Raw genomic sequence first — 13900 nt, forward strand, 5'->3', positions numbered from 1 at the left:
ATCCCCACTCCCCACATGGTGGAAAGAAAGAAATGACTCTTGCAAGTTGTCCTCTGACCTCCACGTGCCTGCATGGCACCACGTGTGCGCACACTCAACACAAATTAATAGTTTTATCAGTGACTTAATAATTCGAAACTGAAAAATACTGTTATCAAATCTTATCTTTGGCAGGAGGCCCACAAGAGTCAATCAAATGATGGAAAAGAAATGGGTATAAATGATCATGTAGCACCTAAAAATAATCCAAATGTGGCTGAAAATGATGCAAATAAGAATGAGGAGCCCTCAAGCAATCATATTCCACATGGGAAAGGTAATGTTTTATTGTTTTGTGTTGATAGGATACCGACCACTTCTTCCTGTTTTGAAATACGTTCAGTCATTAAAAATGTTTGATTGTAATTTCGAGATGATTGAGTGTCTGTGCTGTACATTTGGATCCTTTGATAGTAAGACACTTAGTTAAACCTGTCTGGGCCGGAGTCGGCTCAGAGGGCAGACACTATGCAAGTAGGCAGCCAGAGTCAGCTCCTCAGACCTGTGTTACAACATCGCCGCCCATTGCCGCGCACCTCCGCAATCCCAGGCCAGTGATGAGGCAGGAGGTGGAAACAGATTTTTCTGGAAGCACTCAGGCCCACTAGCCTGGTATGTGCAGCACAGCAGCACACAGAAGAGACCCTACCAGGCAGTGGAAGGAAAACAGCTGACTCCCTCCAACTGCACAGGGGCACATGCGCATACACATTCTGTTGAAAGTATGTTCTTGAAAAAATTAAAAGGACAAAAATGAAACAAAACTAAGTTCTAAAAAAGGTGTTCAGTTGTAACCTGTGCCTTTAGAAACTGACTTTTACTTTCCTTCAAAGCTTTCTTTATTTATATTAGTATAAACATAATTGTATCATATTTTGTTATTTGGGCAGAACAAGTCAAACGGATTGGTGATGCAGGGATGCCTGGAGTAGAAGAGAATGATCTAGCAAAAGCAGATGAACTTCCTGCTGGTAAGTGAAGGTAGTTACCTGACAGTTAAACCGAAATGATTATATTGTTTTTATGTGCCCCGTTCTCTTTTATGTTGTTGTTTTGAGACTGCAACTATGTAGCCCAGGCTTGAAATTTCTTTGTAGTACCGGCTAGTCTTGAACTCAGATTTTCCTGCCTCAGCTTCCTGAGTGATGGAGTTACAGGCATGTACCACCATGCTCTGTTCTTGTTTTTTTGTTTGTTTGTTTGTTTGTTTTGTTTTTGTAGAACCTAGAAAACTTACAGATATGTGTGGTTGATGCTGCTCATTAACTACCAGAATGTAAAACAAACTTTTTATTGCATTTATTTGTGTGTGTGGTTAGGGGGATTAGTGTGTGCCATGCATGACATATGTGTGAAGGTCAGAGGACAACTTGTGGGAGATGAATCAAACTCAGGTTGTTAGGCTCGGTGGTAGTTGCCTTACCCACCGAACCATCTCTCTGGCCAATTCCAGGATTTTTTAAAAATAATTTTTAGGAAATTTTTGCTAAGTAGAAAGAAAGAGAGAGAGAAACAGTTAAGAGAGAGACAGAAAGAGGTGAAAGTACCTTGCTGCTCTGTTGTTATATCACTTCTAAGCATCTGTGGGAGTCTCATAAAGGTTTGTCTGTTTAATCCGGCCTTGTTTTACCTGTCTTTCTAGACCAGTGCTTCTCAACCTTCCTAATGTTGTGACTCCTTAGTACAGTCCCTCATGTTGGAGTGACCCCCCCAACCACAGAATTATTTTTGTTGCTACTTCATAACTGTAATTTTGCTACTGTTAGGAATCATAGACATCTGTGTTTTCTGATAGTCTTAGGCAACTCCTGTGAAAAGGTTGTTCAACCTCCAAAGGGTTCTCAACCCACAGGTTGAAAACCACTGATCTAAATCATAGTTTATTTTTAAAGTCACTTTGTTTTTGAGCAGGATTCATTATACTATAAATCTTTTTTTTTTTTTTTTTTTTGAAGCTGAGGATTGAACCCAGGGCCTTGCGCTTGCTAGGCAAGCACTCTACCACTGAGCTAAATCCCCAACCCTATACTATAAATCTTAACATGACTGATTATTCTTTAGTAATGGAGATGCCTCTCTTTCTTCTGCACTTGATCTTAGCCAAAAGGCCAAGAAGCACCTCTATCTGTCTTAGGACTTGTGCTAAGGACAGCAGTGACCAGCATTTATGGACAAGACCAAGCCACCCCTGGGTCCATTAGCAAGTCACAGTTACACTGTTGACCCTAGAGAAGCGCTCTTCTCTAAAGGCGTAAGTTGCTGGTTATCAGCAGCTTTGTGTGCAAAAGTGTGTGCTGTATATCGCAGACGGCAGTGGGAACAAGGTACTGAGTGATGAGGGAACCAGCACTGTGTATTTGAGTGGGGGTCTCAGAGTAAATGCCAGGCTTCTTGTAGACTTAAGTTTAGAAACTGTATAATAATAAGTTACATAAAATCATTTCAACAAACTGTAAAAATGGCCCAAGTAAAATGTGCTAGTTAGGATAGACTGGGATATGATAGTATCCTTTTTTTTCTCTCTCTCTCTCCTTTTTTTTTTTTTTTTTCTTTTTTTTGGTTTTTCAAGACAGGGTTTCTCTATGTACCCCTGGCTGTCCTGGAACTTACAGAAATCCACTTGCCTCTGTCTCTTGAGTACTAGGATTAAAGGCATATATCACCACTGCACAGCTGGATATGATCTTTTAATAGACACCCTCAAATTGCAGCAGCTTAAAATAATAAAGGCTTTATTATCCATCTTAAAGCTTGATGTAGGCTTGGGTGGCTCTTTTTGAATACTCATGTGAACAGTGGCTTCTGTCATGATACCACAATGTTAATGTTAGCCTTCTGTGTTGTAGAAAGGAAAGATTGTAGGTGATTTGCCTGTATTTGATGGCCCAAATAAGAAATGATGTATTTAAGCTGGGCATGGTGGCACATGCCTTTAATCCCAGTACTTGGGAGGCAGAGACAGCCAGATCACCATGAGTTCAAGGCCAGCCTGGTCTACAGAGTAAGTTCCAGGACAGCCAGAACTGTTACATAGAGAAACCCTGTCTCAAAAAACAAAAAGAGTGAAATATTCAGTTTCATCTGTACCTTCAATGTCAAAATTAAGGGCCCTTGTCACCTAACCACAAGAGAAAGCTAGTTCTGTATCTACTAAAAACACAAAATAGGAAGATATACCATCAAATTTGCCACACAGTCTGTGAGGAATAAACTCTGCTGGAATTTATAGGTAGGAGTTCCTGCTTTTCTTCCCCTCTTGTTTCCTTTCTCCTTTGTTTCCTTGTTAACTGTCTACTTTTCGGTCATGTTCTTTTGCCAAGGGATATATTGCAGTGAGCAGTGATGTATAAAAAAATAATTTTAGCCGGGCTGTGGTGACACACACTTTTAATCTCAGCACTCAGGCAGAGACTGGTGGACCTACAGAGAGATCTACAGCCTGGTCTACAGAGTGAGTTCCAGGATAGCCAGAGTACACAGAAACCTGTCTCGAAAAACCAATCATCACCATCACCATCACCACCATCATCATCATCATCTTTCCTTGTTGGCTTTCATTTCTTTTTTTTTTTTTTTTATTATATTTGTGTTTTAATTCTACATATCAGCCATGGGTTCCCCTGTCCTCCTGCCTCCTGCCCTCACCCTCCCCCCAGCCCCTCCCCTCCATTCCCATCTCCTCCAGGGCCAAGACTCCCCCTGGGGATTCATTTAAACCTGGTGGATTCAGTACAGGCAGGTCCAGTCCCCTCCTTCCAGGCTGAGCAAAGTGTACCTATGTAAGCCCAAGGTTCCAAACATCCAGCTCATGCACTAAGGACAGGTCTGGGTCCCTCTGCCTGGGTGCCTCCCAAACAGATCAAGCTATTCAACTGTCTCACTTATCCAGAGGGCCTGATCCAGCTGGGGGCCCCACAGCTTTTGGTTCATAATTCATGTGCTTCCATTAGTTTGGCTATTTGTCCCTGTGGTTTTCCGATCTTGGTCTCAACAATTCACACTCTTACAGTCCCTCCTCTTTCTTGACAATTGGACTCCTGGAGCTCCACCTGGGGCCTGGCTGACTTTCATTTCTTTTTGGGGTTTTTTCCCATATAACTGCCCTACCTGTCTTGGCACTTGCTCTGTAGACCAGACTGGCTTTGAACTCAGTGATCCACCTCCTCTGCCTTCAGAGTACAGGTTTAAAGGGCATGAGCCAATACACCTCTCTACTGGCCTTAATTTCTTTCTCTTTTTTTTTTTTTATTTTTTTTTTTTTTTTTTTTTTTTTTTTTTTGGTGTTTTGATTTGTTTTGTTTTTCAAGACAGGGTTTCTCTGTGTAGTTTTGGTACCTGTCCTGGATCTCGCTCTGTAGACCAGGCTGGCCTCAAACTCAGAGATCCACCTGGCTCTGCCTCCGGAGTGCTGGGATTAAAGGTGTGCCCGGCGGCCTTCATTTCTTAAACAAGAAGAAAATCCTAACTCTTAAGTTCCTTCTTGTTGGTAAAGCTCTGTGCACAAATAACATTTTCCATTTCCACCTTAAGAATAAAATTCTAGGGACTGGAGAGATAGTTCAGTGGTTAAGAGTACTGACTACCCTGGTAAGGACCTGGCTTCAGTCCCAGCAACCCGCGTGGCAGCGCACAGTCATCTGCAGCTCCAGCTCCGACTCCCACAGGCTTCTTCAGCACGCACACAGTGGACACACATACACTCGGGCACACACACACACATAAAATTAAAATGAGTGTTTAAGAAACACAAAACAATCTGGGTGGTGGTGGCGCACACCTGTAATCCCAGCACTCAGGAGGCAGAGCCAGGCGGATCTCTGTGAGTTCGAGGCCAGCCTGGACTACCAAGTGAGTTCCAGGAAAGGCGCAAAGCTACAGAGAAACCCTGTCTGGAAAAACCAAGAAACAAAACAAAACAAAACAACAACAAAAATTCCAGAGCTAAATAAACATGGTGGCTCAGGACTGTAATCTCAGCATACGGTCAGGATATAGCCACATATTTGAGTCCAGCCTGTGCTAAAGAATGAATTCCAAGCCCACCTGAGATACAGTGTGAGACCTTGTCATATATAAATAAATAAAAACTCATGTTTTGTTTTGTTTACATTGAGGGTTCAGCATGATTGCCCAGTGGGTAAAGGCACCTCCCACCACACCTGATTATCTGAGTTCAGTCCCCATGACCCACCTTGTGGTGTCCTGCTTCCACCTTCCCCCAACATACTCATCTACACAAAATAAGTAAATACAAATGTAATAAAATTTTTGAGCAAGAGGGTACCATAATCTTAATGTTTACCTAATCCGCAAAGTGCAAAGTTTTGCTTGTACTTATTTATATAAAAAGATCTCGTGGTTGTAAAGAGATTATATGTGAGGAGATTAACTTGTTTGTTTATTCATAAAATATTTTCTGAATGCCTATTATGTACCAGGAACAGTTAGAACATGGTAGTCAGCAAGACAGAATAGATAGTACAGTGTGTCAATTAATAATCATACAAGGAGGAAAACAGAAATGGCAGGGGCTGACAGCACCTACTGTGGAGCTCCGAGGAGTCTGAGAGACCCATGGAGGTTCCACAGCATCAGAAAAGGGGTCTGCAGAGCCTGAAGTAGCTTTGGAACAACAAAAGAAAAAAAATGCAAGTCTTATGGAAGGAAAGACAGACGATGGAACAGAACTGTGCGTGGTGCTCTACCACCACATCTCAGCCTGCAGACCACAAACACAAAGGTCATGTCCCGTGAGCCACAGGGCTGCCATCACCCGTGACAGAGAACTGCCTGGAGCTCCGCAGAAACAGGTCGTTACTGAATAGGGCTTGGCTGGCCAGCCTCTAATGGAGACACTGAGGCTGCTACCTGCGCTGTTTGCCCTGCTGGGAGATGGGGAGCTTAGGGCTCTATGTGATGGAGAGGTGGGAAATATGGAGGAATGGAGCTGTGAGTGTATGTTGGAACTAGAGATGCAATGGAGGTAATGTGTGAGAGAAGGCTGTAAAGGCTGCAGTGGGTGGGTGGGTAGGGTGCATGTCCTTGCTGAGTAGGGCTGACAAGGTGATGTGCAATATCCTGGAGCTTGAGCAGACTCAGACCCTGGACATGCCCCCCAGCTGCATGATCACCCTGATTCTGAGCAGTGGCAGAATGTCCAAGATGAAGCATAGTTCATTCACTGGATTGGACCTCCTTGACAAACCTCTATAGTCCATGCTGCCCCTGGAGGCCACGTTGGTATCCCCTGAGGTTCATGTGGTTGTCTGTGGTCTTGTAGCAGCAGGGAAGGGGCAGGGGCTGTGCTAATGTCCCTGGCCCCTGTTACCACCAGAATCCATGTGGATGTTCATGTTCTATGCTGCCACCTGAAGCCATGTTGATGTTAGTGGGCCATGCTGAAACCAAGAGTCATGTTGATGTGAGTGGCCTGTACAGCCGCCTGAGGCCATGTTAATGTCAGTGGTCTGTGCTGTCACTTAGGGCCATGTCTGGATCCGTGGTCCTACTGCAGCCAGGTGCGGTGTTGATGTCCAAGGCCCATGTTACCACTGAAGACCATGCAGATGCCCGTGCACTGTGCTGCCATTTGAAGCTATGTTGATGTCCATGGGGCTGTGTTGCCACTGAAGGCCATGGTCTGTGCTGTTGCAGAAGGCCTTGGTGGGATCTGTAGTCCTGCCAGGGGTCGTGTTGATGTCAGTGACCTAGGATCAGGCAAGTGTCCATGGTCTGTTCTGCTGCCTGGGGCCATGTTGATGCCCATGGAGCCATGTTGCCACCAAAGACCATATGAGTGTCTGTGGTCTGTGCCACCACCTGAGGCCATGTTGATGTATGGAGATCATATTGGTGTCCATGGTCCATGTTGCCCCAGAGGCTGTGTTGATGTCCTTGGTCTGTGCTACTATCAAGGGTTATGATGGTGTCCATGGGCCAGGGTGCTGCAGAGGGCCATGTTAATGTCTGTACTGCCATGGGAGACCATGCTGAGGTCTTTGGCATGTACTGATGCCAGAGACCATGTGGATGTCTATGGTCTGTGATCTGTACAGTCAACAGAAACCATGAGGAAGTCCAGGAACCATGTTCCCACTGACTGTAAAGAGCAAGGAAGCTACTTTTGCAATGGTATTGATAACTGCAGGTGCACAATTGAGAAAGAGGGACATAGAAGGTTCTATGACAGCCCCTCTTGCTCCCCCAGTCCTCAAAAAAGTGATAGCCTAGACAGAAAGCTGTCAAAGAGAACTCGTAAAAATTGTGATTAAGGATGCTGAAGTGTAGCTGTCCACAATTGATGACTCCTGGCGGTGGGGGTAGGGAAGGACTCAGTTTTCTTTAAGAGGCTGGCCACTGGGAGTTTGACAATGCTCTAGCGAATATATGGGCAATATAAATTGGATTTTTTGTTGTTGTTTTTAATCTCTTCTTTTTTGGGGGGAGATATCACAAGAGGTGGGGGGCAGACCTGAAAAGACTGGGATGTGGATGGGGTGCATGATGTAAAATTCCCAAATAATCAATAAAAATATTATATAAAAAAATAATCATCATCATATAAGAGTTATTTAATATGCCAAGGATAAGGATTACAAAATTAGGATAAGATGAGACTGAAGAAATGGCTCAGTGGTTAAGAATACTGGCTGCTCTTCCAGAGAACCTGGATTCAATTCCCAGAACCCACATGGCCATTCACAATTGTCTGTAACTCCAGTTCCAGAGGATCTGACACCCTCATACCAATGCACATAAAATAAAATAATAAATTATTTTTAAAAATTAGGAAAGCACCATAGGATTTACTACAGTGTAAATTGATTCATGATGTTTGGCTTTTAAAAATCACAGTATTAATGGGAATAATGTGGATCTCTTTTTTCTTGTAGCTTTAAAGAAGCCCCCTGTGTTAGCTTCTCCACATGAAAGTCATCAAACAATCTCCCATCTTCCGACTGGACAGCCTCTCTCAGCTAACATGGCTCCAGGTATAAAGTCTCTCTTAGCATTTCATTTCAGAACCTACTTACTGTTCAAGTGTTACTATAGAGTAAATAGAGCATGCCACTTAGCAGCTTGGTAAAGTAGCATTTGTTCTTGAAATTAATATTTTTAAATGATTGGCAAAAGTTCAGGGAGAAATGATAATCTAACACTGCACTTTTAGGTCTGAGAATGTTGCCCAGTTGGTAGAGTGCTTATGCTGAATGTACAAAGCTCTGGGTTCTGTCTTCAGCATCACATAAAACTGGCTGTGGTGGTGTATACTTGTAATACCAGTTGTCTTAGGGTTTCTATTGCTACGAAGAGGCACCATGACCACAGCAACTCTTAATGAGGAAAACTTAATTGAGGTGGCTTACAGTTTCAGAGGTTCAGTCCATTATCATCATGATGGGGAGCATGGCGGTGTGCAGGCAGACATGGGGCTGGCTACATCTTGATCAGAAGGCAACAGGAGCCGGGCGGTGGTGGCACATGCCTGTAATCCCAGCACTCGGGAGGCAGAGGCAGGTGGATCTCTGTGAGTTCGAGGCCAGCCTGGTCTACAAAGTGAGTTCCAGGACAGCCTCCAAAGCTACAGAGAAACCCTGTCTGGGGAAAAAAAAAAAAAAAAAAAAAAGGCAACAGGAAGGACTGTGATACTGAGCAGTATCTTAAGCCCGCCCCCACAGTGACACACTTCCTCCAACAAGGGCACCCCTGCTCTGACAAAGCCACACTTCCTAGTAGTGCCATTCCCTGTGAGCTTATGGGGGTCAGTTACATTCAAACTATCACACCAGTATACCAGAGGATGGTCAGAAGTTAGAATTCATCCTCTGGGGGCTGGGGATTTTGCTCGGTGGTAGAGCACTTGCCTAGCAAGCGCAAGGCCCAGGGTTCGAATCATCCTCTGGCTGGGCAGTGGTGGTGCACACATTTAATCCCAGCACTCAAGAGGCAGAGGCAGGTGATCTCTGTGAATTTGAGGCCAGCCTGGCATACAGAGCTAGGTCCAGAGCAGCCAAGGCTACACAGAGAAACCTTGTCTTGAAGGATTTAAAAAAAAAAAAAAGAAAGAAAAGGAAAAATTATCCTCTAGTAGCTTAAGACCAGCCTGGGCCACATGAGACCATCTCAAAAAATTAAGCAACAACTGGCTAGATGGCTCAGCAGGTGAAGGCACTTGGTACCAAGCCTGGCAACCTGAGTTTGGTCTCTGGCCCCATATGGTAGAAGGAAAGAATCAACTAAAAGTTGTGAGTTGTTCTCTGATCTCTACATATGCATGTTAGCATTTGTGTGTGTGCGCATGTGCACACACACACACACACACACACAAGTAAATAAACAAACAAATATGTATAAAATTGGATTTTAAAATGAGTGTGATGGCTCAGCCTGTAATGTGTAAATGGCTTATTCCTGCACTCAAGAGGCTGAGGCAGAGGATCATCTCAAATTCAAGACTGGCCTGAGCTTCATGTCGTGAGACCCTAATCTCAACACTCAAAACAAAAATGTTGAGTACTATGGTTGTGTTAGTCAGTGTTCTATTGCTGTGAAGAGACACCATGACCAAGGCAACTCTTACTTAAAAAAAAAAAAAAAATTGGGGCCTTGCTTACAGTCTTAGAGGCTTTGTCTGTAAGCATCATGGTAGGAAGCATGGCAGCATGCCGGTAGACGTGGGACTGAGAGCTTACATTCTGATCCACAGGCGGCAGGTAGAGAGCCTGGGACTGGTGTGAACTTTTGAAAGCTCAAAACCTACTCCCAGTGACACACTTCCTCCAACAAGGCCACACCTCCTAAGCATTCAAACAGTTCTACCCCCTGATTACTAAACATTCAAATATATGAGCCTGTGGGAGCCATTTTTATCCAGCCACCACAATCATCCACTGGAAAGCTAGTTTGAGGCCAACCTGAGCTAATATGAAACCCTGTTTCAAATTAACAAAATGAAGAAATACAAATAAACTATTTATTTAATACATTTTTAGTCTTTTACTTAAGATCACACGAATTATTTGTTGTCCCACTTTAAACTGTGTTCCCTTTAACTCTGTCAGGCTAATGTGGTGATATATTGTGTCCCCCAATATATTATACATCTTAATAAACTTATCTGGGGTCAGAGAACAGAACAGCCACTAGATAGACATAGAGGCCAGAAAATGGTGGCACACACATCTTTAATCCTAGCATTCTGGAGGCAGAGATCCAGCTGGATCTCAGTTCAAAGCCACCCTGGAAATAACCAGGCATGGTGACTCACGCCTTTAATCCCAGGAAGTAATGGCAGAAAGCAGAAAGATATATAAGACATGGAAACCAGGAACCAGAGCTGGTTAAGCTTTTAGGCTTTTGAGCAGCAGTTCAGCTGAGATTCTTTCGAATGAGAACTCAGAGGCTTCCAGTCTGAGGAAACAGGATCAGCTGAGGAATTGGCCAGGTGAGGTGGCTTTGGCTCATTCTGCTTCTCTGATCTTCTAGCTAGCTGGCTTTGATTTTATTAATAAGACCCTTTAAGATTCATGCTACAGGCTAAAATAGATTTGCCTTATTCAAAATGTATAGTTCTCATAGAAGCTTCCTAAAACTAGTATATCTATTAAACCCTTTATTTAGGAATGTGTTTGTTTTCTACGCAGTACTAATTTGATTTTACAATAATATTCTCCTAACATAAAAGCAGCTGTGATTGAAGAAGCTGCTGTGAGGAGAGAATGGGAAAGGACAATACAGAGACTAGCACTAGGAAGACAGCACTGTCGTGCTGCCCAGGCATTCAGGTGAAGTGTGGCCCTTGGGACCCAGGTAAAAGCTGGGCATGACAACCGCCACTTGCAGTCCTGTGCAGGACCAGGAGGTGGAGACAGTCCCACCCCTGGAGCTTACAGGCTAGCCTACTTGGTCTAATCAGAGAACTCCAGGTCCCAGTGAGAGACATTATGTCAAAAAACAAAATAGAAGCCAGGTGGTGGTGGCCCACACCTGTGGTTCCAGCACATGAGAAGCAGAGGCAGGCGGATCTCTGTGAGTTCCAGGCCAGCCTGGTCTACAAAGCTGGTTCCAGGACAGCCAGAGCTACACAGAGAAACCTTGTCTCAAAAAAAAAAAAAAAAAAAAAAAAGGGGGGGGGGGGGGGGGGGATTTAGCTCAGTGGTAGAGCACTAGGCCCTGGGTACAATCCTCTGCTTAAAAAAAAAAAAAAAAAAAAAGTCTAGTGGGCTGGGGATACAGCTCAGTAATACAGCAGTTGTCTAGCTGGTGAGAAACCATGGGTTTTTATTCTCTCTCTCTCTCTCTCTCTCTCTCTCTCTCTCTCTCTCTTTTTTTTTTTGCCAGAGCTCAGGACCGAACCCAGGGCCTTGCGCTTGCTAGGCAAGTGCTCTATCACTGAGCTAAATCCCCAACCCCGGGTTTTTATTCTCAATGCTGGAAAAAAAATAAAAGCCAAGACATTGATGAGATAAAAGACATGCTGATGAGTGAGAGAGGTAACAGTTACGATTCACTGTATAGATGAAGATGACATAGATTTTAAAAGTGTTCAAACCCTGGTAGATCCTAGAAATTTCTAGCAGCTGTTTAGCGTTTACAGCAAGAAGAAAAAATGAGCATCTGTGTAGAAAGCCACAGACAAAAAGTTGAATAGGCTTGTAGTCAGTCAGTGGTGGAGATACTTATCCACAGGTAAGGTGGCATTTGATAAGATAAATTAGTAAAGATTAATAGCAAACCAGTTCTATGACCTCCCAAGGTCAGATGGTCATGGGTTTTTGCTTTTCTAAAGCAGGTCACATGAAATTGTTCTGTTAAAGAGTTACTTTTTGTTTTTTCGAGACAGGGTTTCTCTGTGTAGCTTTGGAGCCTGTCCTGGAACTCACTCTGTAGACCAGGTTGGCCTTGAACTCACAGAGATCCACCTGCCTCTGCCTCCCGAGTGCTGGGATTAAAGGGGTTCGACACCACCACCCAGCTCATTACATTCTTTTAATTTGATGTTTTTATTCCACAGGTTCACAGCTAAACCAGAATGAAAATCCTGGTACTTCAAAACAGAACCCTTTGAATCCTCTTCAGCGCTTAATTCCAGGCTCAAACCTAGAGCGGGAACCCAGAATTCAAACAGACTCACTAAAGCAGGCCACCAGGGACAGAGTCAGTGATTTCCACAAGCTGAAGCAAAGTAAGAATCAGTTGATGAATACTATGCTAACAGGAGTTCTTTAAGTACAATGTATTTGTTTGCAAGACTGAATTATGATCTCACTGTTATGCTATAACAAATATGTAAAATGAGAAAGTATGGTTCTGTTAAAATTTAAAAGAAAAATAGGTTATAAATGGTAGAAACTAGGCTAAAGAAATTATAAAAGGCTTATCATGGTCCCCACTGTTAATAAATTTCAGGTGAGTTGATTTCTTCAAAATGCTTCGTTCTTGTGCAGTTAGACTTTTTTGAGAAATAAGGAAAGATACGCTTTGTGAGTCTAATGATTGGAAACTTTGATTAGGAAGGCAGGAAGGTAGTTTTGAAAAGTGGCATATTCTCGGGAGAACAGGCACCTGATGAGGCTGCTGTAGTGGGAAGCTCACTATCATCTCCTCCTCCATCCCTTCCAGTTGTTTCTGCCCCATGTAGGTGTGAACAGTCATAGTATTGTGCAATGAAGTATGCTGCTTAGTTACTTCAGAGACATTGATTTTTGGCAAGTTAACGTTTCTTTGAATCTGTGTAACTCTAGTTAGTAGATTCTTGGGACCCGTTAGGAGACCCACGGTAGCAGAGAGAGTTTACTGTAGCTGTCCCTTGGTTATCTCCTTAAACTGTGCTTTCCGTTCCATTTTCTCCTAGTGGCTTCTCCTCTCCTCCAGTTACGGTAGCAGCTGTCCCAGAACCATAGTATTGTTTGCACACAGGTTTTGTATGGGTTGAGAAGTGGACAGTATATATCATTTATTCAAATACTTCGGTTGTTTTCTAACAGTTGTGTGTGTGTGTGTGTGTGTGTGTGTGTGTGTGTGTGTGTGTGTGTGTGTATTTTAGCTATTACTTGGCTTTCCATGATATTTTAAAGCATATTTGTGCATCTTGATTAAAATGATACATAAATAATGTTTCATTTGTAAGAATTTAGCTCACATCTTAAATATGTTGGGAAAAACACATTTTCTTAAAGTCCCACTGTGGAATTTGCATTAGTTCCTTGTTTCATTGCTGTGATAAAATCCCTGAAGAAAGCCCTTTGAGGAAGGGTTTATTTGGCCCACAGTTGGAGTACTGCCCATCACATCAGGGAAGACGTGTCAGCAGCAGCTTGAGGCAGCTTAGCTCCGCACATCCTCAGGCGGGAAGCAGAGAGTGCTGAGTGCTCTTGCTAAGCTCACTTTCTCCTTTTTATTCAGTCTGGGATCCCAACCATGGGTGACACCACCCACATTCAGAGTGGATCTTGCAACTTAAATTAATCTGATCTGGATAATACTGCATAGACATGCCAGAGGCTAGTCTCTTCAGCGAGCATAGATCCTAGCAAGTTGACAGTGTTGACCATCACAGCCTGAAAACATTTATCTGGACAAGGACAGAGGACAACATTAAACAAGAGTCTTAAAGAACTGGTCCTAGTGGCCAACACCTGTCTATATTCCTAGGCACTTGGAAGGCTGAGACAGGAGGATCACAAATTTGAAGCCAACCAAGGTTAGTGAGTTCAAGGCCAGCCTGGACTGCATAGTAAACCTTATCTAAAAAAGGACAGCAGGGATCTGAGGATACATCTAAGTTGATAGAGTGCTTGCCCATCGTGCATGAAGCCCTAGATTTGAATCCCAGCCCAACACACAAACCAGGATTGATAGA

General features: G+C 43.5%; 1 protein-coding gene across 2 annotated transcripts in view; it reads left to right on the forward strand.

The window, feature by feature from the left end:
- Golm2 (golgi membrane protein 2) overlaps positions 1-13900 on the forward strand; it is a 70915-nt gene that overhangs the window by 36008 nt on the left and 21007 nt on the right. For both annotated transcript variants that reach the window (XM_036184079.1, XM_036184080.1), the window contains exons 5-8: positions 175-316; positions 930-1010; positions 7932-8030; positions 12053-12223. In XM_036184079.1, the coding sequence (XP_036039972.1) occupies positions 175-316; positions 930-1010; positions 7932-8030; positions 12053-12223 (493 nt within the window). The remainder of the gene's footprint in view (positions 1-174; positions 317-929; positions 1011-7931; positions 8031-12052; positions 12224-13900) is intronic.

This window comes from Onychomys torridus, chromosome 4, assembly GCF_903995425.1.
Source record: "Onychomys torridus chromosome 4, mOncTor1.1, whole genome shotgun sequence".
In the NCBI taxonomy this organism is placed as follows: Eukaryota; Metazoa; Chordata; class Mammalia; order Rodentia; family Cricetidae; genus Onychomys; species Onychomys torridus.